This window comes from Rhea americana, unplaced genomic scaffold, assembly GCF_003343005.1.
Source record: "Rhea americana isolate MKP2758 unplaced genomic scaffold, rheAme1 scaffold_54, whole genome shotgun sequence".
NCBI lineage: Eukaryota > Metazoa > Chordata > Aves > Rheiformes > Rheidae > Rhea > Rhea americana.
Genome location: NW_028186690.1, coordinates 1608045 through 1635016, shown reverse-complemented (window position 1 = coordinate 1635016; position 26972 = coordinate 1608045). Strand labels below are relative to the sequence as shown.

Sequence of the window (26972 nt, the reverse complement as noted above, 5' to 3'; positions counted from 1 at the left end):
TTGAAAGAAATACTGATCTGGATGCAAAAGAAAAAAGAGACCTTTAAAAAATAGTAAAGAGGCTGTCTTTCTAGCTTAGGTTRGGGGTGATTGAGGTTCAAGTCCCTGCTCTTCTTGATTCAATACAGCTTTTTTTTATCCCACTTTATTCTGAAAGAAGGACCAGAAGTTGAACCTCAATATAGGTTCCTACCTCAAGTAGGAACTGCCACTCTGTTATAAAGAGACATTGAGGAATGAGCCAGATATACCACTGAAGACATGAAAAACTTTCTTCTGGGAAAATGTTTCATCTAGTTTCAGTATACATTTACACATATGACTTCTTCCATGATACTTACGTTTTTACTAACAGAGCAGTTCTGCTTCACTGTGAGAGCCTGTGACATCCTTATGAGTTTATCAGCTCATATGATCATTATTATCTCACAAGACTGAAGTAATACCTCTAAAATCCTGTGAAGGCTAAATACGATTTATTCCATCTTGAAAAGCCTGTCATTTAATTATTTCATTTTAGTTGCATTTTAATATATTTTTGTTAGGATCACTTTTATTATCATTTCTTTCTCTGGCAAATTGCAATTTTTGTTTCCAAAATCATTATTCTGGAAAATTTTCGTACARTTTTTCAAAAAGGAAGCAACACACAAGCATACTTTCTCATTTTCAAAAACCGTTATATGTCTTTAGCTTGTGACATAAAACAGTTTACAAGGCTTTTTTGATCTTTACGTATAGTAAGTTGCATCTTTCTGGTTTTGCTCAGGAAATTTAAAATTGCTTCCAAACAAGATTATGGGCTCCCCCTTGTGGMCACAGTAATAGACACAAATTCCTATAGCTCATAAATTCTGGCTCACGCACACTTGTGTTGTTCTGCTGAAGTCAGTAGAAGTAGATAAGGGATATACTTCATCTACTGCATTCCTCCCATAGTCCTTGAAGTGAAAGTTACAGCAATTCAGTAAACTAACTGCAGGGTTTTACAGTAATTAAGACAGAAGTTTCTAGTAGTTTTTTTGAATGTAAGAGGTAGGTCTTACATCAGGTTTGCCGCTGTTTTTTCACTGACTTCGCTGGAATTCAGACTTTATGAAACATTTGCAGCCCCTAGAGCAAGTTTGCAAGAAGCTCTTGAATATCACATTAGTCCATACTTTAAAGTTATAGAAAGAATGTTTTCTTCGCCAGTGTGGCCTTAGATCGCCGGCTGTTTGAGGACATTTATAGTCCCAGCGCTTGGTGTGCACTGTGTCTGTACCTGTGCTGTCTTTAAACTGTTTGGCTCAGGACCTGGTAGCGGGGAGCTGTGGCAGAAAGGAGCTGATCGAGGGCCACCCCGAAGCTCAGGAAAAGCAGAGCCGAGTTGTGCCGAGCTCCCGCTGTTGTGACTCTGCCAGTAACAGTGCCTGACCTGTGGTCAGTGTTGTGACTGTAGCAAATACGTGCTGTTTCGCTGCAAGATGAAGCAGCTTGTTCTGAGCTCTGTGCAGCTATATTTATGTTTCCAGCACCTGAACTATCTCATTTACAGCCAGCTCTAGTACCCTGAACTACATGGCCATTGAGTTTTAACCTAGGAAACATCTCTGAGAAGGTTGAAGCAGACTGAGATAACTGTCATGTGTAAAGGACCTGTGAAGTTGGTCAAATTGGTGGCTTTTGCTGGAGAAAAACTTAAATAAAAACATATTTAGAAATATATTAATAATCTCATGTATAGTTAATCACAACATATGAGCCCATTAGGAAGATATTTTTTAAATTATGTGTCTTACCAGGTTTGTTTTTTGGGGGCAAATCTTACATCTGTCTTGTCTCTTTTAATAGGTGGAAGCTCAACAACTGGGATATTGATTTAACAAAGGAACGCTACAGTATGGTGGGAGGCAGACTGATAATCAATAATCCAGAGAAATCGAAGGATGCTGGAAAATATGTCTGTATAGTATCGAATATCTTTGGAACTGTCAGAAGCAGTGAAGCCGCTCTGAGTTTTGGATGTAAGCAGATGTTTATGGCAAAATGTATAGAAACATTCCAGTTAGCTTGAGATGTCCAATATTTTATGTTGCAGAGTTTTCTGCTTACATTTCATATAGCTGTACTACTCTGTAAGAACAWTCTTAAGTGCCTTAGTATGGAGAGATATTCTTTATTATTCAGCTCACATTAAAACCTTTCCAGTAATTTGTTATTAAATTATTAATGAAAGAGACTCACAAAGCCAGATCTTAAAATAATCATGTCCAGACTTTTTTTAAAAGTCATGGTAGAACCACAGGGGAAGTAGGCACAGAAGAAAGACACAAGTGGGGGCCTGTGGGGGCCAGGCGCTGGTCTAGTGAAGCTGCAGCGGGGCTGCGTGCCGCAGGAAGGCATGACGCTCTGTAGKAAAGCATACTCCCCGACTCCTTCTCTCCACCAAATCTCCTGCCGAGGGCCATTTCTGTCAACTTCAGAAAATCATAATCTAGTCTTGCGAATGTGTTCATATGCAAAGACATACACCATCAACAGATATATGCGTTGTAAAGGACTGATGTGCTACATGAAGTTTAATGTAACATTTTCTGAGTGAAGAAAGAGGGTTTGGGATTTCTAGGTTATTTTGCCTTCAAATGCTTTTTTTTTCCCCCCCGGAAATATTTTTTTCATCAGAAGACAAAAAAGAAATTCACTCTTGGTTGGTGACCATTCACAAAGCTCTGTGTGCCATTTAATCCCTACATTAAGTGATCAGAGCCTCTTATCTTTCAGTAATGTCCCTGAGCAGAACAGTTTCACTCCTAGTATAAGACTAGAGGTGAAGTGAAAACTTCGTTTTTCTGCTAGTAATTGTGGTACTGAGGGATTACATATCTCAAGTAGACTCAAGAGACTGTAAAGCCGTGTTATGTTTAATCTCCTCTTCTTCTCTGGTAATTTTTAAAAACTATTTCCTTTCACAATGGCTATGACAGTTTCAAAAGAATTGAATGCAGAGTTGCTAAAAATAATACAGAAAATGTCTAATCTTTAGTAGAACTTTTGAATATGCATAAGCTGACTGAAAAATGACAACAACCTTTTAGAAGAGTTCAAGAAAATGTTGACTAGCTGCAATTTAAGAGACACTTTTTCTTTCTATCCCGAGGTTAAATTTGCAAAAATTGTGGAACAAAAAACAGACTCACTTGTAAACTTTATGATTTCAAATGAATGGTGATTAATCCATTTGAAGACACCGTATTTAGTAGAACTGGATTATCTTCTAGGAAGAAAAGAAACATTTATTTCTAGATCTAGTGTTATAAAACCATTACAATCCTTTTTAGCTGTTATACACACATTCTTTAAGGAAGGAATTTTATTATTCAAGAATATTTAGTGCCTTTTTGGTGTGTGCTGACCAAAATCAGAAGCTGATGTATTGTTATTTTTTGCTGGAAAACAGTTTCAAAATAGTAAAACATAGCAGTTTCATAGCAGAGAGGCTACAAGAACCATAATGAGGAGAAATTTCCCTACTCTCTAGTTATTAACCGGTGCTTATAAGAGTGCAGTGATTATGTTAGTTTTTTCACTCTAGTTAAAAATGAATGTCCTTCAGTTAAGAGTTCACAGATTCATGTTCGTTATAATTCTTGAATAATAACCAAGTAGTGATTACACAAAGAAGACATCAAGACCCAATCAGGGTACAGAGAATTTCATAAGTGGGAAGAAAGTATACAAGTATCTTGATAATTGTATGACATTTCTGCACCTGGCATAGACCATTCTACCTAAGTAGTAACGTAATGTTTTACATATGTAAATTGCTTATCCTATCCTCTGTCTTGAGATCTGTAGTGATGGTGCTAAACTTTAAAAACTTACTCAACACTATAAGTAAAACATCTAGACATAAAACGTAAACTGGAAATAGCTAAAATAATTTAAAAGCAGTGATAGCTTTTCTTTTCCTTAAACCCTTCACTGTCTATATGCAAGGCAGTATGAAATTAACAACAAATTTATTGCTAATGATTATCATTTTGGACATTTTCTGGTTTCTGTAACAGATTTTAAACATTAAGCCATTCCAGTGAAAGCAGAGATGAAAAATAGTGGCAACTTTACAAGATGATGGAAAGGTCTGCAACAAGGGGAATAAACATTTGGGGAAGAGGTCAGAAAATGTTTTGAAGGCAAAAAGTAGTTGCTTAGTAAGGTCCATGCTGAAAATGGAATAGGAATATACTCAAACTATTATAGGTTTTATATGAGTTGATAAAATTGATTTTATGTGAATTGATATGAATATTGCAGACTGTGCCAAGAACTTCCTTGAATTAGATTACCAAACTTGCCTAGACAAGTAGCTAATTCTTACTAATTCAGTCTGATAGATTCATTTTCTTCTATAATAAATAAGATTTGGTCAAATTAATTGTGAGCTAGTTGTGGACAACTGTATACATCCATTGTCTTAAACACAGAGTAAAATACTACTATCAGAAGTCCTTAGAATAGTCCACTATGATGCCTGTCATGTACTGTCTAATCAAAAGATCCAGCCAGGCACTGCAAGGATTTGTATTATCTTCTGGTCTATCTGAGCAGAATAAATATTGGCTTATAGAGTTATTTTCGTATATTTAACAAAGAGTAATGACTTTTCCTTCCTGGGTTCATATAGTCTTTGAGGTCTGACAGCAGTGATTGGCCTAGTATTTTACCTGTCCCATATTTAGCAAGTGTATGTTACTGCATCTGTTAGGTTTATAGATCTATTCTGAAGTTAAGAAATTCATTATTTTTATATAATGCAAAGTGTCTACTGGATCTATCTTACTCTACATTGCAGTTTACAGTGGTAAATCGTCTCTGTTTTCCAGTTAATCTCTTTTTGTGTGTAGTTTTGTGCTTTTTTTTTCTGTATTKTTTCTGGCTGACTACTCTTGAACTTAAGTTTTAATTAGATCCCAGAGGCAGAMAATTTTAACAGCCTTGGGAATTTAGTAGAAGGCAAAGGTAGCTGTGGGCCATGTAAAAATATAAAAACATTGCATCTGTAGATTGCACACTTGGTTCTTACCATGTTATTATTTATACAGAACAAGATTCCAGTCAGGAGCTCTTTGTTCTCACTATACTTGGTGACATGCAGATGCTTCACAGGAGGCATTCTCTGCCTCAAGATGTTTACAGTTTAATTTCAGAGTAGTTAGCAAAATGAGAATGGTAAGAAAAAGCAAAGTGTAGTTATTGTCCAGCTGAAACTTATTCTTCGAAGTAATAACTTCTGACATGCAACCATAGTCTTATCATTTCAGATACCATTACTGTTCCTCCAAGGTCTGTGGCATGGTAGATAGCTCTATGAAGGACACACTTCTTTATTCTTTTATAACAGCCCCTTTACCTTGCTGCATGGAAGTTGATTTAAAGAGGGTCAGCTAAGGTTTCTTGTGGGATCAGAGCAGCTGCTATCCCAAAGTCCTAGCACAAGAGAATGCATCTGCACTCACTCTTTACCTGTCTTTGGCTGCTGAAGCTCTCGGTGAGGACAGCTAGGTTATTTCAGACAAACCGCTTTAAGTTAAAGAATTTAACTGACATTTTAGAGAACCTAGGTGAAAGATAACTTAAGACCCTTTCTCTTCCTGGGATTCTTTCTTGAAATGTAGCTTACCTGCCTACTATCAGCAATACARTCTTCACTACTTTTTTCTTCGCTGGCATTTGCAATTATGGGGAGTAAAATATTGTAAGAAACCCACAGAACTTCATAATGCCCAGGTTAAAACAACCAAAATAGTCATTATGCATCCACARGTATCAGCCCAACATTGTTGCCTGTCTATATTCATCTCTACCCGGTTGAAATAATAAAAACAATTTTAAAGTAATGAAAAGCTACAGTTTTCCTTCCCTCTTTTTTTTTAAACTAGACCTGGATCCCTTTCCACCTGAGGAACGCTATGAGGTTAAGGTGCGAGAAGGTGTTGGAGCAGTGCTTCTCTGTGAGCCTCCTTACCATTACCCAGGTAATTTGTCCAAAGTGCTTCGTTTTCAACAGCTTGAGAGTAGCAGAAAAAGGAATATTTATTTTTAAAATTGTCATTTAAGCTAAATGGAACAAAATATTAGTGGCATTTGCAACAGATAAGAATATGTCTGCAGTAAAAAAGGCATAAACATAACCTAACTTGATCAATGCAGCTACTTCTCTTATTTGACAAGTAGCCAACACACAGGAGATTGTCTGGATCACTTTTCACTTACTAGACCTAAAACARGTATTAAAGATAGCCTGAGGTAATTTTTATCTTGGATATATTTAATCTTGGGAAGACTAAGTAGCCTATTCAGTAAATTAACTAAATTATTTAAATGTGTCCATTCTTTAAAAATTATWTCTCTATGGCTGTTTCTGTCAGAGGCATGTGGAGTTTAAGCCTCTTTTGTGACTCAGATGGAATTTATATAAAATTTAACCTTTGCACAGCTTGAGAGGCAGTGTTTAGGTTAGGCTTCTTTTGAATATATGCTTTTAGTTGAACTTATGTAAAGGATAATTTTGAATTTGTAAACAGTTTTGGATCTTACAAAAAATGTGAATAAAACTAATCCGCATAATGGAGGGGAGGCTTGGCTGGATATCTATCCCTGTGTCATCCCATACTTTCTRCTGACCTCGGACAAGGCCCAGCTTCTTTCCACGTAATAGAGTCACCACAGTAGAAATGATCATGGACGCCCATTAAATTCGTAGAACATTAGTAGGAACCCCCAGAGGATCAGAGATGAGATGAATTGCGCTCTGGAAATGTCTTTCTTGTGGCATTAGCTCCTGAAGGAAACTAACTCTGCAGGGATTATGCCCTTAACCTCAAGCATCTCCAGTTCCATCATGAGGGGTGAATTTGGCTGTTAGCATCTCTGTTACAGGATCTTATTTGTAAAATGAGATARCATTTTGATTTTCATATTTTGTGTCTCCATATCACAAGTAATCTCGTGAGGGGAACTGAAACATGCTTCTAATTGCAATATTCTAAGGTCACGTCCAAATTGTGAGACTGACACAGACTTCCTAGCTTCTCAGTTGTGTCAGTGCAAGACCCAGTGCACATCTGCTTTCCACCCCCCACTCTAGTTCTTGTGGAAAGGCTGGACCCAAAGGGAGCCTTGCTCACGGTAGCCACATCACCAGTGATCTGGACAAATCTGGACTACTGGAAGTAGTACCCCCAATGTTCAATGTAGACAGCTACTAGCTGAGATATGTATATTCTATCTCATACAGCTCTCTCTCCTGAATAAAAGATTTAGAAGCTAGAAACCAAAGGGAARTAATTTGTGGAGAGTCTACCATGACTTAAGTAGCTGTTAATGTTACTCTTGTATTATAATATTAACTAGAAAATATTTTCCTCCAGATGATCTCAGTTATCGCTGGCTCCTAAATGAATTCCCAGTATTCATTGCTTTGGACAAACGACGATTTGTGTCACAGACGAACGGCAATCTCTACATTGCAAATGTAGAAGCGTCAGATAAGGGCAATTATTCATGTTTTGTGTCAAGCCCTTCAATAACAAAGAGTGTATTCAGTAAATTTATTCCACTTATTCCACAATCAGACCGTAAGTATTTATTGGAAATACTGTGTACATATAATGTAACTGTTTGTATTTGATTTTCCTCATTCATTACAATATTTTACCTGTGTGAGAAGAATCATATGGCAAGTCATAAATCAGCATTGCAGAATGGCTACTGTACAGATGTTTCTTAGTGTTTCACATACAAAGGTCCGAATCATTCCTACCCACAGAGAAAACTCTGTAAAGGAAATTTGCGTTGATTCATTCACAACATTTCTTGTGCACCACTGAGAACAGAGTTCTCCCCATCTCCTTCATGTGATAAACCCCTATATTCATCCCTAAATAATGTGTATCTTTTATGATCTTGGCATTGGTTCAAAAGGATGTACATGGAAAGCAGAAACTTTATGAGACAGTTGATACAGCTTCAGAAATTAAAATATTTCCAGGAAATCCCCCATAAAATGGAAAATACTTTTTCCCTTATTGAAATCTCCTATCCAATGGTGGCCTAAGRTCTCTATGTCTCATGGACCAATCACCTGAGCCACCTATTTGGTTATGTGTTATTAGATTATTCTCTGCCGTTCTTCACCAAAGCTCTGTCTTTTCCAAATGGTAACCAGGTTCCCTCTTGCCTTGCCGTTTTAGACTGTAAGTCACTAGGGTCTTGTGAACTGGAGATCATCAGAATTTCAGTGACCYTTTTATCTGTTAGATTTCCCATATTACAGTGAAGAACTGTGATTGAATTTGGGTAATTACAGAGCAGAGATATTTATCCTGCTTTTCCTTGGCCAATACCCACAGTGAGTTCTTCAACTAGACATACCAAGAAGAGTCCTACAGAGATCACCAGTGTGTAGATTTGATTGCATACTGTTGCCATGCGGATTTCTGATACTTCCTTGTACCCTCATTAAGCAGTGTATTTGCTGGCTCCAGTTCCTTCTTACCATCAGTAGAAATTATTGACAATATTCTATCCACTAAAATAATCTAGAAAGTAGCCTGGAAAATAGAGGCTCGGGCTTTTGATTGCCCACATACACAGGACATCATCAAACTTAAAATGCAAATAAATGAATTTACATTAAAAAATTGTGCTGTAGAAAATGTTAAGCATTTCTCTCCAAAGAATGAGTAAAACAATTCTTCCTTATTATTAAAGTTTAATGCTAAATCGGACTTCATGGATCTGGCTGGGCAATTATGCATTGTGAAGAATTGTGTCTGGAATTTTAAGAAAGATTTTCCAGAACTGGGGAAGTTTTAATTGYTGTGTTCGTTTCTGCTAGGCCATTTCTGAGAATCTTTTTTAATGTTAGGTGCAAAAGTATATCCTGCTGATATCAAGGTGAAGTTCAAGGACACATATGCACTCCTGGGGCAGAATGTGACACTGGAGTGTTTTGCTCTTGGGAAGTAAGTCTGTTTTAAATTAATTTTAGAGCACTGTTTGCCTTCATATTTCAGGGTAGGAAAATATACATTTCATTATCAAATACTTTTCTGTAGTCTGCTGTTTAACAACCAGTTCTTGAGCATGCTGATTTGTACTTCATTGTGCCTTTTCAAGTCCGGTTCCTGAACTCAGATGGAGTAAATACCTTGAACCCATGCCAGCTACAGCTGAGATAAGCATGTCTGGTGCAGTTCTTAAGATATTCAATATTCAGTATGAAGATGAAGGACTTTATGAATGTGAAGCTGAAAACTATAAAGGAAAAGATAAACATCAGGCCAGAGTTTATGTACAAGGTAAGTAGAACAATTTTATTCTTCAGTGGTTATGTTGCTTTTTCTTATTTTAGAAGCGTCTGTATTTTCACACTTGATGTCAGTGCTGACTCACTGCATCATCTTGACACACTGCTGTTTGAGTTAATAAACAAAATCAAAACCCATGCACTGGAGGTGAGGTGTAATATTCATGTATTAATTGAGCAGCTGCTTGGCTTAGATGATTATGATAACTGAGTATATACCTTGACAGCAATGTGTGTTAGCATTAATATAATTATGCATAGTGGAAATTATTGTTTAATTAATTAGAGTATTTAGATTAAAAGAACTGCCAGGAAGAAGAAGCGATCACTAGGTTTATTATGCTTTCTTRTTTCCTCATTTTGTTTGTTTGAGTTTTTTCTGTCTATCTTCTCTCTGTCTCTTCTCAGTTACAGTCAAGACTTTATTCTGATAGCCTTTGTCCCTTCCCTTCATGCGTTTGGGTAAATGACGGRCCAAAAAATTGTACCTTATTTCTCATAGTGCAATAATCCCAAGTAACATGGCTCCATGACTCCTTGACTGAGACTTATGCCACCCAACTCTGGGTTCCTGCATAACATCTGAATTACCTTCAGAACATTTTTTTCTCTTTCCATTGACAGTACAGAATATGTCCTGAGTTAAGATCCTTAGTTAAGTGTTTGAACTTCAGTAGGTTAAATTCAAAACTGGTATGGGAATGTGGTCACTGCTTGTTATGTGTAAAGCTTATAAATAGATTAATTTCCTTAGTAAAACCAACAATGCTGGAATATTTTAAATGTTAATTTCTTAAATATTTTCCCTGGATGAAGTGAGTATTTTCTTGGAAACACTTTCAGTATATTCCTGGTTTTGCAAAATTTTATGTAATTTATCATTTTTATGGTGATGCTGTAWAATTTACACATAGTATAACCTACAGATCAGTGTTAGTGGTAGTACCTTGTATCTTTGAAAATTCACGAATCATTATTTCAATTTCCTATTATTTTCATGTTAAAAATGACTGGTAGTTATTCAGGAGAGAATATGGTGACACACAAACAGCTTAACTTCATTCTTGCTTGTATTGRTACATTGCTGAGCTACCATTATTAGTCTTTGTGTCCTCTTAAGTATAATGGAAAAAGCAGTGGAGTTAATAGATCAGAATATTAATTAAATATATCTCTGATATATTTACAAGGCTTCCTGTGTTTTTATTCTTTAGCTTCTCCAGAGTGGGTGGAACATATCAATGATACAGAGAAGGATATAGGCAGTGAACTCTACTGGCCTTGTGTAGCTACAGGCAAGCCTATTCCAACAATCAGATGGCTGAAAAATGGTGCCTCCGTAAGTATATTGCTATGGATACTGCAGTATTTGTTGGTTACTAGCCAATGGAAATGATTTTTTGAAGCATGCATTATTGAAAGATTTTAAAAATTATGAATCATAATGATACAAGTTTTTACTGATACCAGTTGCATTGGAAATTTAAATCTATTTCTTAAACATTTATCTCAAATTCCTCTTTGATTTTGAAATACATTTCTTTACACTATTTAATATTCAGATCTGAATTCTGAACTTGCTGTTTGACCACATATAAGATGTGGATACCTCTTTTTCTCCAGTCCTTTATAGGTAAATGCTATTTTGTTCTCTCTAGGTAAAATAATGTTGTCAGCTTYCTTCTAAAAATAATCCTTTTTACCACATTGAACATGAATGTGTCTTTAAAAATGTAAGACAAAATGGAGTCAGTGGAGACAGGAGAAGAAAGACTCATTTTAAAATTAAAGTGATGTACCTATATCATATTAATTTTAACATTTTTTTGGTCACAGAATATGGTAAAATTTAGCTCTCTTAGGTGATGTGAAGTTTAAATGAGTGCCATTTCATAATTGAAGTTTATTACTCTGGACTTTCTAAATCAAGCTGATTTTCAGTCCAGGCATTTCAACGTGTTTAATACCCATTGCTTATACCGTATGATGAGCTGTTAAAAAACAAACAAAATAGAAGAGGATGTAACACTACATCTGTTGAGCACTGGTGACACTGAACTTGAAATGCAGACAGAAAAAAGACAATAAGTATCTTAAGAAAAATRTAAGAAGTAGGAGGAAGAACAGAGATACCACCATCTGCCACATGGATTAATCAGAAAAACAATGATGTTCTCTAGCTTCTGTATTTATTATAAATAGGTAATTTAACAAGCAGATTACTTGACTGTCCCCACCAAACTCTGCTTTCAGTGGCAAGATCTACATAGCGGATTACAGTAAGCAGTGTAGTTCTCCAGTAATAGACCAGGTGCTTATGCTGTGTATTGAAAATATGAGATGATTTCCAAATGAAAATTAGCAAAAATATTTGAATTTCTTTGAGAATATGTTTATGAATCAAATATAATTTTTAAATTGGCATTTTATGTAGCACAAAAGAAGATTCCTTGAAAATATTATTTATTTTTTTAAAAAATGAGACAGTAGAGGAAATATTTTTCTTTTAATCTATTCTTTCTTTAGGTAAATAGTATTCTTTTAATCTTCCACTACTCTAGGCACTCTGACTCATATACAGGATTAAAGGATTTCAACCCAATTTGCACAAGTAAAGAAAATTCTGTAACATGGTTTTTGAAAAAAAGATTGACATCTATTTATAGTTTACAAAATATCYGATCACATTTTACTCATTTCTAAACATCTTTTTAGAAATGGATCTGGTACTTATTCAGATTTACCAGRTGTTTTTTCTTTATATAAACAAGTGGTCCATATTGTTTCCCTGTGGAATCTTGAAAATTTTCTGTTCTTCTTGTAAGGACTTGGATTGACCTTTTACTATTGTTGTCAAATAATGTACATAAAATATAACATACCAAATCCTGGACATGGCAAAACAAAGCTTATATGAATAAAACAAATTTCACTTCTCGTTTATGTGAATTCATATGATAAAAATGGACTGAAGAATAGATGTTTTCATCTATGATACATGTTTTCAGCTATGATACATAAAGATAAACACTGAATCTCTCTTTGAGAAAAGAAGGTGAATATACTGCCACAAAGACTGAAATATAACAAGGGGAAAGTAAAATTTTGTCAGTGTCTTAATGTTACGTGAGAGACTCTTTTCTGAACACTGTCACTAAAAAAGAAAGTGAATAGCTATGGATGGATATGATTTGTATAACACGTGTAGTCTAAATGAAGATCTTACAATTTTACTGATTTTGTGTTTCAGTTCCGGAAAGGTGAACTAAGAATACAAAGTCTTACCTTTGAAGATGCCGGCATGTATCAATGTATAGCAGAAAACACACATGGAATTATTTATGCAAATGCTGAACTGAAGATTGTGGGTCAGTGAGATTATTTGCTTTTATATACAATTTTGGGTTTAAGTAAGATACTATTCATATTTGCAAGCATTGTTTGATAATATATTATGGAATAATAAAGTTAACTGAATCTAGGTGAGATCTACGCTCTCTGATTGGGTTGTGACAATGAGCTGAAGAGTCAAATTATTAATTTACGGATAATGTTTATGGGATTTTTTTCTGATGCTTACCTGCTGCTGTTAGCACATAGAATTGCTAGCATAGAAAGGATTTAAAATGTTTAAAGGATTTAAAGTGTTTTAAGTGCTGGCAGCCTGGTCAGGCTTGCACAACTAGTTGAGAAATGTTTTCTTTTCTGCTCACCTACACTCCTTCATTGGGCAAACTCTGCTTTTCTGGAAGYCGTGCTGCCAGTCAGTTTCTTTCACTAGACCCTTAAAGCTCTTCAGCTTCACAGTATTCACTCCCTTTGCCTTCTATAACCCTTCAAGACCAGCTGCAATATGGATCTGCAATAGAGCTSTCCCATTTGGTGGCTACATATAGTTAATAATCCAGTGTTTTTTTCAAACTATCATCCTGTAGTAGAAACTTAAATTTTCAGATCCGGAGCGCTCAAATTTAAAACAATATCTGTCCTTTCTACTGATGTCATTATAGCACATACATTCACTATATGACATGGACATGGTTTTCATAGGGAATTTCCCTGCAGTAATTACCCTAGGTTCTTTCTAACTCATGCCTRCCTTCAGACTTTCCTAACAGCTAAGCTATTCTTGACTTCACCAACCCAATGCACAACAATATAATACATCATCCTTCCTCCGTTTGCATTTGCTTACTACTAGCCTGGATTACCCAGAATTTAGCACTGTTTCATGCACATTTTTAAACTTCAGTGTCAGTAAGATGTGGATGTCTATCAGAGTTTTTCTCTGTACTGCTGTAATTAACTGATAGCTGTATTTCCCCAAGCTGTGCACGTATTTGCTGGCATCATTAGCAATGATGGAACACAGAAATGCAAAGTAATTAAAGACATTTTGCCTTGTATTCRGTTAAAAGTAAAGACAAAATTAATAAGCCAAAGTCTGACCTCAGATACATCTGTGTRGTGCTTACTGCAGTCATTTATCATTGCTCTTGTACAGAGCGCAGGACTTGATGGAGTAGTTGGCTAAACAGAAAACTGCAAAGAGGAAGAAAGCAACCTTAAAGTTGCTAGATGGAGTTCAGAACCACTGAAAGTTAAAACCAACTGTTAATTGAAAGTATGACTGAGTAAGAAGCAGAATTTTTACAGAAGTTGAGCTTCAGGAATCTAAATTTTACTAGGTCTGATGAAAAGGCCTCTGAGAGGGAAGAGTTTTCTATTGATTTCAGTGGGCTTTGATCTTTTGAGGTTAAACTTAGATGGAGATTCAGAAATCATCAGAAAGTAATCTCTGGTGTAAAATGGCATRGAACTACATAATAATTTTTCCTGTTTCTTTCAGAGCACCATCTGCTGCTCACTGCATTTCTGTGTCATTAATATTTTTCTCAATGGTCTGAATAATGGAAATGTGTRTATAATCAATAGTTCTGTCATTTACCTTAGTCTTAATGTTGCAAACAAAATGAGTTCTGTACAAAAGTCATTAACAGCAATGCTCGTGTGCTAATTTTTCCCTTCAGCTTCACCTCCTACTTTTGAACTGAACCCTATGAAGAAGAAAATCTTAGCAGCTAAAGGGGGCCGTGTAATAATTGAATGCAAACCTAAAGCTGCTCCTAAGCCAAAATTCTCATGGAGCAAAGGAACAGAATTACTCGTAAATGGGAGCCGGTTAGTATTTATTGGGCACYGTGATTCTTAAAAATGCTGCCTTATGTTTGTATTTATTCTGCAGGCTAGTTCTGACTTTCGCAGGCTTCAGAGGCAGGAGAACGGTAAGGCAACGYGAAGCTGTCCTTTATGCTGACAGGTTGAGCACTGACGCAGAAGACCCTAGCAGCTCTRGAGTGGATGGGACAGAGTTAATACTAAATTATAATGCTTGTTCCATATGATTGGCCAAGGAGTTGACTAATATTATTTCATTATGATTCTAACAGTTCAGGACATCTAAGGAATTCATTTCATAGTAAATCTCACCAAACCCCTAATCCTTAGCTCYCTTGCAGTCTCTGTTCTGTGTCTGACACAACTGAAAGTTTTTTTTTTTAATACTAGGCATGATCCTAGAATAATACCTATATTTTAAGCAGTTAGTCTCAACACAGAACCCAGAAGTCCATGTTAAGTGCCCAGAAACCTTATACAACTGCACGGGAATAGTTGGATGCTTAAGAATGGGATCTAAAGCTCTCTGCCCTCTAACCGTCCAAGCTGATCAATAGCAAAATATGAGGGATCAGAGATGTTTTAAGCTTCTTTAGATGGTCGGAAGTCCTTCCCCAATATGGAATAAACCTGGTTGGCTTTTTTTTTGCATTGGGAAATGCAAACCTACTTCTTTTCRTGGAAGAGTACCAGAGTGTTTTGCCAAACCAAAGTCTTGTTCTGAGTTAGCGGGGAACCTTCTCCATCTCTTGTCTCAAACCAGTTGTTTAGCAGAAGAGAATCTGATATTCCAGACTGAGATTGCACATTACCCTGTGACCTGGTGATGAATACCTCCCCGAGGGAAGAGGAGACCTGAACTGCAATACCCATTCCAAAGATTATTTGTACATTTTAGGGGGAACAGTCACATGATAAAATGTGACTTATCTGCGCATACAGCATTTTTTGCTCTTATTAGTGCAACATSTTAGGAAGAGGAACCCCAGTCCAGYGGTGTATTAGTAGATAAGAAACTAGGTTGTTTTAGTATATATGAGAGGCCAATAATCTCTATAATGCTTGAATTAGGATTCAGTTTACTTGACTTAATTCCCTACTGTGCCACTGCCCTGGTCCCTGAGGGAAATCTCTAAGCAATACTACAGTATGTTGTTGCTTATGTTAGCAAACATATATATTAGTTCTGTTATATAATGTTGTTATATAATAATATATAATAGTACATGTTATATGATAATAAGCTAACATCTGATATCTGCATCTAGACCATAAACTTGATATTACTTGAAGAAAGGCACTGAAATTGATATCAGAATATGGTTTTGAAAAGGGACTGTGGTGGGGGAAGTCTAGAAGGAAATTCATTTCATTGTAACATTTCTTTTCATCACAAGTATGCCAGATTTCACTTCTAGCATTAAGTCTTCAATGAAAATTAACCTATTTTTTTTTTCCTAAACCATGTTGTAACTCATTTTTATATGTTACCCTACTGGGAGCCACTGTTCAGAATTAATTTAGATGTGTAATTTTAGGAAAATAATAGGCCAAAATGTTGCTAGCAGTGTGCATTAGCAAAAAGCTAATGATATACAACTTTAATAGGTATATTTGGTATGTTGTTCATATTTCAGAATTGAATTGTGGCACAAAACTGTAAGAAAAATATGTGAATGACTATTCATAAATGAAAATGCCTCTCTTGCTCCAACAATGTGAGCCATCTAACCATACCACAGTCTATTCAAATGCTTCTGACTATAGGAGTGTTTATAAATGCAATAGTTAGGCATTAGCTTCCAAGGGATATTTGTGATCTTCTAACTTACTACAATTCCTACTGAAAGTGTTACTTTCTGGTATAAATACTTAACTTCCCTTGTATTTTTTACCTTTTTGATAGCATACGTATTTGGGATGATGGGAGCCTGGAAATTATCAATATCACAAAGCTGGATGAAGGTCGCTACACGTGTTTTGCAGAAAATAATCGAGGAAAAGCTAATAGCACTGGTACTCTAGAAATGACAGGTAAACTTCTAAATTAGTTTGTTTCAAAAAGTACCCTTTAATTCAAAATCACTAGGTTTTGTTCCAGCATTGCACTACTTCTACAAGCCATTTTATATTTTTTTTTTAATTTGATTGCTCATTAAAGGATAAACTGTAGCTTTTAAAGCATACATTTCAATAGAAACTGTGTATGGTTGCACCAATTTAGAGACTGTATCTCAATTTTAAGTGTTTATTCTTCCGCAAGACATTATAAAATCTGATATATAAATTCAGATAGTACTTTTTGATGCAATCACTCAGCTTGGTAGCGTAGCTCAGACAGAGGAATGAAGCCATGCTTCTGGGGCCATGACTTAGAGAAATGGGACTCTTATCGTCCTTCTTTATTTTTTTTTTCTCTTTTTTCTGATGGAGGAAGATGAGACTTACAAGACTGAAAGCATTGCAGTTAAATTAACATCCATTATATTCATGAGGTAGGGGCATATAGTCATATAATTGCACTACTCTTCCCTTCTTTTTGGCTTATTAATGTTTACTGATTGAATACTGATATCTTTAGTTACGTATTTTAAATACGATGTCAAATAATTAAATATCTGTTGACTACAGATAGGAAATGTGGCATTCCTGAACAGTTATGCCTACCAAGCATCCAGAAGTCTCACTGGCAGTAGCAGAATCATTTATTAAATATATATTTTTAAGATCTGTTCCAGAAATCGTGCTGAATATGGCAGCACAATACCACAATATTAATGTACTAATGTAAGAATAAATCTATATCAGCAAGTCATATGAAAGGATTTTTATGACTGCTTTATTATATCAAATGATAGAGTATTGTAAGATTTTATTTTTATTAATCAGATTTTTTAATATTTGCAGTTACTTTTTGTTATCTTTCTCAGTTCTAGATGTCTAAATATTTCGCTCAGCCATTTAATTATTTTGAAAGATTATGTAAATAAATATAGCCCCTTAACAGTCATACTATACCTTCTACAATCAGGAAGAACTTTGACGTAATAAGGCCTCATGATGAAACACTAAAAAAGTGTTTATAAACTGTATAAACTAGTCATAAAGAATTTTTAAATTCTGGAGTATTCTGCTGTGGTTCATCTAAAAGGGAACACCAGAAGACTAAGATGCCTCCCTTGATCTCACAGGAGAAATATGGTCAGATAGCGTATTTCAGAATTATTTTAACATTGTGGACAAGGATAATGGCTGGCTAACAATGCTTTGAAAATTGTATTCTCAAGCACTTTGTGTGTGGCCCATAAAATTTCATTTTATGAAAATGAGACATTGCTCAGGACTACAGGAAATTAAAAAGTTAAAACTAAAGCTGACAGGCGCTGTAAACTGTGATGATTTTTCCCATAGGCCATTTGTTCACTACCTCTAGACCACTGCTTCAGGGTCTCCTTAGACTAATAGAAGACTTTATATTAACTTCTAAAAAATTACTGATGATAGAGCCAAGTGCTGAACATACAGCCATGATGTTAGAATGAAGTACCTCCCTCTGWGAGGGTATCCTAAGGCATGTTTTCATAGCTAGGCATTTAAAGATCAAATGTGAACAGATTGCTCTGATGTCCTATACATCTCAGATGCACTGTATTGCATTCTCGGATACCCAGTTGTTGTACCATACTCATATGCTAAGGATTAAACAGATTTTGGATTGCTAGACTAGGATCTAGGAGAAGGGTTTTCTCCAGGTCAAGTAGACAAGAAATGTTGCGTTCATTTGGAATTGTTGCTGTCCTGCATGGTGGCATGTAGTACACTATGTGGGAGCACTGGGGAGTTTTGCATAACAATTCTGCTGCAACCTAGATCTTAATTAGTGACATAGCTCTTTTCTCRTGGCTCATTATCTTCCAAGTTTTGGTGTCTTACTCCCACTCTCATATCTGTGGGAAAGATAATGTTTGTCAAGCAAGATGTGACAAGAAGATACTCTGTGGGTTTTATTTTTTGATCACATCTGACAGAAAAGGAATAGGTCTTACTGATCCAGTGAGCCCCTTCCAGATCATTGTTGCTAATATGCCATTAATTGAATTAAGTGCACGTACCAAGATCTCTAGGAAGCATCATGTAGTCTCTGCCTCTTTTTGTTTCTGTAATGATAAGCAGCATTGCTGGGGCACATGCAACTTTATTTTTTTTCTTCTACTCTTTCCTCTTTCATTTCCTTGTGTTGCAATCTGCATGGTTTCCTATACATGCTTAATATTCTTCTCGCTACATGCATTAAGATCTCAGTCTCTGCAGTGCTCTAATGGAAATCTCAGACTTAGCCTAACAACTGTGCAGAGGCAGGTTTTAAAAAATAAGAAATATTATTAGCAACAAAACAATTGGCATAAGAYGGATGATATACCTGAGAGATTATCAATGAATAAAAATAGTTTTTCATAGTCAGTAATATGGACCAGAGTGTGAAACGTAGCCATTTTAAAATAATAACTAAGTGCAAGTCAGGCATTTCAGTTRTTAAAGCATTTTCTTTGTTCTCTTTAGTTTGGTCTTTTGAAATGTGGTTGCATGAATAACATGCAAACCGGAGTTTGGGAGAAGAGTTTCATGTACAGTCAAACAGTTATCAATTTGGGTTTACATTTGGATAAATACTTATTTATTGGAATTTTCCATATTTGCTGTTAACTTCACAGAGGCTACAAGGATTATTTTAGCTCCACTGAATGTTGATGTCACYGTTGGAGAGAATGCTACCATGCAATGTATTGCATCCCATGATCCCACGTTGGACCTCACATTTATTTGGTCTCTAAATGGTTTTGTAATAGACTTTGAGAAAGAGCACGAACATTATGAAAGGAATGTTATGGTAAGATACTATAGATCATATTTAATATGTGGAAACCTATTTTTATTGATTGTGAATAGTTGTCTTTTCTGTTTTACTTTTTCTACTCTGTTGGTTCATGCCTAGAAAAATGCAGTAGGCTAAGGATATAAAATAAAATAACAATTTAGACACCTTAAAGACAGACATGCAAGATGCTTGCAGGTAGATACTTGAATTCAGAAATCTGAATTGGCTTAAGTATTTCAGTACCTGAGCTGAATCCCACTCTGATGAATGTAGTGTCTAAAATGAAAAAATATTGAAGTCCAAATGCTGAATAATGATTATATCTGGTAAGCAAGTAACATACTATCTTGTAAAAGAATGCATGCATATGCGTTCGTTTTCACTTGACCATGTTTTTCTGAAAAACGTTGCTAGAATTTGGCACAAGACTGGGCCAGATGGTGGGTAGGAGTCAAACAGTCCGTAAAAACTGAGCAAGAAAGGTTTGTGTGAAGGCTAAACAAGCTTATACAAAAACACTTGTTTTGGCCCATAGAAAGAGGAATCGTAGACCTCTTGTATTCACGTGTCCTTATGTCATTATAGTCTTATATCAGACTTAGACAAATTAGTTTCGTGAGTAGAAATCCTTCTTGGCTTTGTCTAATGGTATCATAATTTAACTAACACTGGCAACAACCTCAGAGCTGTCGCTGACACATATATATATTTATTTTGCAGTTTTGGAGTTAAATGATATAAATGATATAAAAATCTTCAAAGATAGATAAAAATGCTTTACTGTAGTTTAGATCAACTGTAATTTCAATATCATAAAAATTATACTCTCAAGCTTTAAGTCACTACATTTTAATGCTCCCCCAAGAAACCAGGTATTTGGAGGGAAGAGGCTGCAGAAGCTGTCCATAGCTTCTGAGAACCATGTAGTCGTCAGTCAATTTTTGCTCCACCTTCAAAATTAGATATCTTTTAACAGTACAGCTTGCAGAGTCTTTTTTGTAGACCTGCAGTGTTATTTGATTTTCCATGAACCAAGAGATTCTGTTTCTCTCTTTATTTTTCCATATCTGTTTATCTCCACRTCAGGAGATATTTCAAGCCTAACTGTTTCAGCCTGACTGGGAACAAACCAGTCAGTGCTCTGGGGTATCTGAGTTGCCTTAGCCTGCTCGTTTGCTGAGYTGTTCTAAACGTTTCTAAAAAGGCACACTGCTGTCTTTCAGTGAGAGAACAAGTCCTTGTCCAAAATCTTGTGCTGAAAATAACTGCCTTTTCTCATAAATTATTGAGATATACCCCAGAGGGTGTAGAAGCAGTTGAAAGGTGACTAACTCTTAATTCATTTAGATACTTAAAGTTAAGTAAGTTAAATCCAGACATCAGTTAATTTATTTGTCAATGTATAACTCCATCCTCCTAAGGGCTGTTTGGTGGTTTGTTGTGTTCCCTTTGTGCTCAATCAATACAGGTGTAAATGACTGAAGCAGCAGAGGCAGCTTCTTCSTATGCATTCCTGAGCCTCATTTCTGGGCATTCAAATGCAAAAGAAGTGCATAATCTCCGTTCTGCTTCCACAGACAGCTCAGTCTTCACCAGTCAGGACAGAAGGGGGCAGTAGGACTGCATTCCAGTTCTGCACAGAGATTTGTGGTTATTTTGAAGCTCAACATTTACATTATAGAAATAATGAACGTAGAAWTTTTTAAAAAACAAGGAATTCACTACGAATGTTTATATGGGATGTAATTAAGAGGAATGTGCACTTTCAATGGTTCTGTTTCGTTCATTTGTTAGCTTATTCGTACATGATTTTTTTCCCTGTGAACAAAAGTATTTTCTCCTAACTACTTCTTAGACATCTTTCACAGTTCTCAGCTCAAGTCACTCAGTGGCAGGCTTGCTCAGGCTTTCTCAGGTCTAAAGAGGTGATCTGTTGTACATTAGACAGCAGCAGCCTGAACTGCTGTGCTTGAAGCACTGGGGTCCCATGCTGCCCCACAGCTCCTTATAAGCATAAAAGAAAAATACCCATCAAGAATATTACAGTGACTGGATGTATCATTCCTACCTTCTGTAATTTCATCTGGATGAAGGAACCTCATCTATCTTCCTGATAATATTGCGGTTAATTTGTAGTAGCAAACAGATCAACATGCTGAAATTTGATATAGACACAGTACTTGAGTTCTCAAAATAATACTAATATTGTTGTCACATACACATAATGGAATGCTAATGAAATTCGTGTAAATACCTGCATAAGTCTTTTTTTTTCTTTAAATGAAAGCTTTGGTAGCTCCATCAATTGCTGAAGGCAAAACTAATTTGCATTACATTAGTGCTATAACTCATTTCTCAGAAGAAGATTTGACAGTGTTGTTTTGATTTCACGTGGCCAAATATGACAGTGGTATTTTAAATTTTAAAAAAATTAATTGGTTAGTATTCAGTCTTTGGAACAGCTGTCAAATGGAGTCTTCTAAATTTACAATTTAATAACTGATTGTGTTTGACTTCATGTATGGTTGTTCCTCTGATTATTTGATTGAGGAGCTAAATATTACATACCCTTTCAAGACCCATAGAGATATAACACTAGAAGTAATCTGGAAATCCCTGTGTTTTGCCATTTCTTATTTATGGAATTGCTTTTTGCTGTGTATATTTAAAGATTGAAGGGCTTACTTTTAACATACATTTAAAAATTTAGTATATTCTGTGCAAATAAATATATTGTTCTGATTTTAAGGATTTTACCAAATGTTCTCTAAAGTATCTGAAAATGAATATGTATAATTCTATTTTTACTGTCTTTTGAAACACACTAATTCATGTGTATAGATAGTTAGGAAAAAGAACTCTATAATTTAACTTGTTCCAGTCAGAAACTCAGAAACTTATACATACGCTTACAAAGAGTCCAAATGTAGCCTTAGTCACAAGTAGATATGCACACAAACTTTAAAATATTTTCTGAACCATCAATATTCCTGTGTTTGCTACATTGTTAGTTACTTTTTCAGAAAAGTGAAAGGAAAAGTGAAGTTAGATATGTGTTGTGTTGAGCAATATCAGTAGACCTAAACCACTGAGATATTTATCATCATTTTATCTTTAATAAGTTAAATTAAATTGCACTACACAAATTCAGGAACTTGGCCTCCTGGCAAATAAATTTCTTTTGGAAAAATTAAAATATGGAAGATGATTGTTTATGATCTAAGGACCTTTTAGCCATTTCCAAGATAGAGGAGGTGGCAATGATGGTATGTCAAGGCAAGAAGATGTCTTTGTCATAGAGACAATTTACTAGTTACTTGCTAGTCTCATATTAACAAAGAAATCATCAAAAGAAGATAAAAAAACTACTGTGTTTGAGTACCTGAGTCTGCTTCATAATTACCAAATGCAGATTATATCGCCCCATTATGCATTCTCTGGATCATTTTAAGTATTTTCCTGGATTTGTTTGTAAGTTCTGTTTTTGGCATCTAGTGTGTTTTTTCCGTACCACAAAATGTGTTACCCTTATTTTTCCATCAGGTAGCTAGAAGTCTTGATGCTGCTTTGTGATCACAATTTATTAAAAAAGCAGTTCTCCTAGAGATGCTGATTTCTTTTTCCCCTTGCAAAAACTAAATAAAATCAGCAAAAACAGATGAAGTTGGTTAAGGTTTTGGAGTATTTAACATATGAGGACAGCCAGATGGCGCTGGAATTATTTAGCCTGGAGGAGGGAAGGCTTTGGGGGGATTTTTCAATGATGTTTATAAATACCTGGTGGGAGGAGAAAGGACAACAGGCAATGGATACCAACTGAAAGCAGGAAATTCAATGTAAAAGTAAGAAAACACATTTTTTTTTAACTATGAGAGTGGTCAAACAGTGGAACAGGTACCTTTATGTGGTGCTGCACAGTATTTGTATTATGTAATATCAACTCCTTCCATCATAAGCCGAAGTGTTTGTCTTTGAAAAACAGAGGTAGAGCCTGGTACGAGCAAGAAGGAGGTCATTTTAGAATAAAATTTTAGAAAGGGTTATCATTTCTGTTTTGATGGAACTTAAAAAAAATAAAACATAAAGTTCCTGGAAAACAGGAACTTTAACACTCTGAGATATTGGGAAATCATTCCATAATCTCTTTCTTTTTTTTTATCATTTAAAAATTATTTAACTTACCAGGAGTTGTAACGATGGATTTTCCACAGAAATGGTAGGGAATCTTTGCTGGGTAGTTCCCAGCCCAGAAAGATGTCTTTAGCTGTTGCTGGTTGATGCATTGCATCCAACTAAAAAGCTCGTGCAGAATGAGGAACTTTGTTTCAGGTGGTGCTGTCACACCTCAGCGTCAAGACTGCTCCTGCACTGGAATTAAGAGCTGCTGAGTCTATTCTGGATGGTGAAGTCAGGGTTTTGCATGTGTCCGCAGTATTCTCGGGTGCAGGGATGTGCCCCAAAGACATTCAAACGTGATCAATGCAGAACCGGCGGAGCTTGTTAGCTTGGGCTCTGTTCTGCTTTGAAGTAGTTGTACTACTTCTGAGACCTGTCTGTGCATAACTAGCTTTGGTGTCTCTGCAACCATAATGCAGTTAACCTGCAGCAGTATTGACTTCACTGCATTCTACAGTTACATTATCCATAGTCAGAAAGTGCAGAAAGCTGTATGTTTTTCTAGGACCACATTCGTAATACCTTGGAGATGAGTGACCAAAGCTACCTGACATTAAGGTAGATCACACCTGAAAGAGCCTATTTGTTTGCTTTTAAAAGGTGATTAGTTCGGATACCAACATCCACACTATAGATGTCTAAAATTAGGTGAGATGAACCCTAGAATGGAGACATTGTTTGCCAAAATGTTTGCCAGAACGAAAGTTCTCTATAACAGAAGTTTTTGTAAACTGTAGAGACTAATTTGGATTATAAAAATCCTATTAGGGAAGTATAGCTTAATTTCTGCTTGTTTTTTGTAAGTTATATTATAACTTGCAGACAATGGTAGTTCATTGGCTGGACATCATAGGCAAAGATGTATTACTGTATATTTCTGTTTCAACAGATTACTGAATAGACATTCTTAGTTTTACTGCATAAATCTCTCCTTGCACAGTTCACAGCTTTCTGCAGCAGAAAAGATACAAAGCTTTCCGTTTTAATTTTTCTTAACCACTTCCCTGGTAACCCTCCTTATAGAGTATTGAGTGTAGCTACAGTTGTATGACAGGAAATCAATGAAAAATTTAGGAGGAGAACTGAAGAAGAAGAAGAAAGAAAATAATATTTACATAGCAAAGCTCAGTTACCCATTGAAGAAAAAGAGAAGGTTCTGTGGATTGGCACAAAACCTGGGAGCCAGAGGCATGGTGAGCTTGTTCAGCATGGTTTATTGGGGACACATGATCATTCTCAAAGCATGGCCGACTAGATCAGCTTCACCACTGCTCTTTCTGAAAAGGAGTCCCAAGACTCTCCAGAGGCACCGTTTCAAGAAGTTTCTTTCAGAGCCTGAACCTATTGGGGAGATACTGCAGACATGACGGAGTCACATATTTTTGGCTAGGTTTTGGCTAAAGTTTAGAGGAAAGAGCCTAATGGCAACATAGTGAGCATGGAATGAGAAGGATGGAGCCAGTGGTTAAAAGCAAACAGGGGAAGGAAAGCAGAAGATGTAGTGCTGAGCGTGAAGCCAATAAGCAGTTAGCTCTGACAGAAGTCATTGAGGAAACCTATTATTAACCCACAGTGCTATTTCCAGCCCAATGAAATGTAGTCTATTTAGAGGGAGTAAGCCATATGCAAACTACTGTGCTAGAAAGAAAAAAAAATCCTTAAAAATCAGTTCACTGTGATTTTATGTACTTGTGAGATTTCACAAACTGCCAGAATCCATGCACCATGCCTGGTTTGGTAAGCAGGAGCTAGAAACCCAGATGTGTTCAGCAGTGCTCATAGAAATGTAGCTAGCAGTTTGTTGTGGATTTAGATCACCAGCCTAAGAGTGTGAGCCGTGAGTACAAGTGATCAAGTATCTAAACTTTTTTTGCTCTTGGTAGTGAAATAACAGGGCACATTACCACAGGGGTGTGGGTACAAAGCATAGTATCCCAAGGCATTCACAGTGGAATGTTAAATGGGGAAGAGTAATGTATTTGTTGGAAATATTTCCCCATCCACATTTCAGAGGCAGAATTAGCACCATACTTCCTTTACATATAAGTATAGGTCACCGAAGGAAGGGATTCTTTGGTGGGAATGACTGTCCATTAGCTTGCTGGGTTTTTTTCTTTTTATTTATCCACGTTTATTTTATGCTAGCTATGGCATAAGAAACAAAGTGAGATAAACTCTTCTGCGAATAGGATCCAGACCATAGAACTGCACTGATTTCTACCAAGTTAGTTCTGTTAGTACAAAAGGCTCATTAGCTTCATGCTAATGCAACGTCCTTCACTGTCTCTGAGGTCCCGATAGGAGTGGATAGTGCTTCCAGTCAAAAGACTAAGTCCCTGTAAATGATTTACAATTGCATAGAAATGTTTTCTGATGTCTTTTAGTTGTTTAAAGCACTGGCAAAAGTGACTGTCAAAAGAGAAAAGGTCTTAGAAGCAGATCATGAAATGCTATTTTTGACATCACTGTTAGAGCATAAATATAGGTTTAACATGATGAAAGTCTTTGCTTTAAACTTGGTAAATATCTGAGTGGTGAACCACAGATACACTTGGAACATCCCTAAATACTTCTATCACAATTTCCAGTCTATGATTCAGTTTTCTCTGTATTAAGGAGGGCATTTTTAAATTAGCCAAGCTGAGGTTTTTGAACGAAAACATACTGAGCTTTCATATCTAATTTGTGGACAGAATCTGCTGATGCCCATGTTCTATGTGCTTCGTAAGCTCTTCCTTTGCCACTGAGAACCTAGGTTCTTATGAAGTATAGAAAGCTCTGTCACCAACTGCATAAAGCTTTGCTCCATGAGTGCTTCTGAACCAACAGGATGCAATACTATGTCTATAGATTGTTGACTTTTAAATTACATTACATTTTCACATCTGTTTTTCAGCATTTAGATTTTCAGAACCAAGTTCCCATAAGGGAAATTAATGTTATCAAGTGTATGGGTGCACTATTAATAAATATAATAAAATGTTTTAATTAAAGTGCTAAAACAGGAATTGGTAACTACTACAACTATTAAGAAATTGTAAATTATTTATATTGAAGTAATAATATAATCATGAGTATTCAGAACTATGCACATTTTCCAGACTTTATTGGTTTGGACCAACCCTAATTGTGTTTTTTTGCAGATCAAATTGCAAGCAATAATCAGAGATTCACAGACATTCTGGTTCTTTCTAGGATGACAAAGAGTGCTAGTAAACTAAAGGTTTATACAGAATACTAAAGTAGAGAACTAGTTCTCACTTTTACTAAATCAAAAACAAACAAATCAAAAATGCAAGACCTGGAAATTCTGGGAGTTTGAACTCCTACAGCTTCTTTGTTGTCTTTTTTTCTTTTTATTTATTTATTTTTTTTTTGAGGACAGAGGAG

General features: G+C 35.8%; 1 protein-coding gene across 1 annotated transcript in view; it reads left to right on the top strand.

Moving 5' to 3' along the window:
- Positions 1-26972, top strand: part of CNTN1 (contactin 1) — a 172518-nt gene that overhangs the window by 95336 nt on the left and 50210 nt on the right. The window contains exons 4-13 of the mRNA XM_085318503.1: positions 1834-2006; positions 5922-6017; positions 7413-7619; positions 8912-9008; positions 9163-9344; positions 10567-10691; positions 12603-12720; positions 14383-14533; positions 16437-16564; positions 19243-19418. Coding sequence (XP_085174629.1) covers positions 1834-2006; positions 5922-6017; positions 7413-7619; positions 8912-9008; positions 9163-9344; positions 10567-10691; positions 12603-12720; positions 14383-14533; positions 16437-16564; positions 19243-19418 — 1453 coding nt within the window. The remainder of the gene's footprint in view (positions 1-1833; positions 2007-5921; positions 6018-7412; positions 7620-8911; positions 9009-9162; positions 9345-10566; positions 10692-12602; positions 12721-14382; positions 14534-16436; positions 16565-19242; positions 19419-26972) is intronic.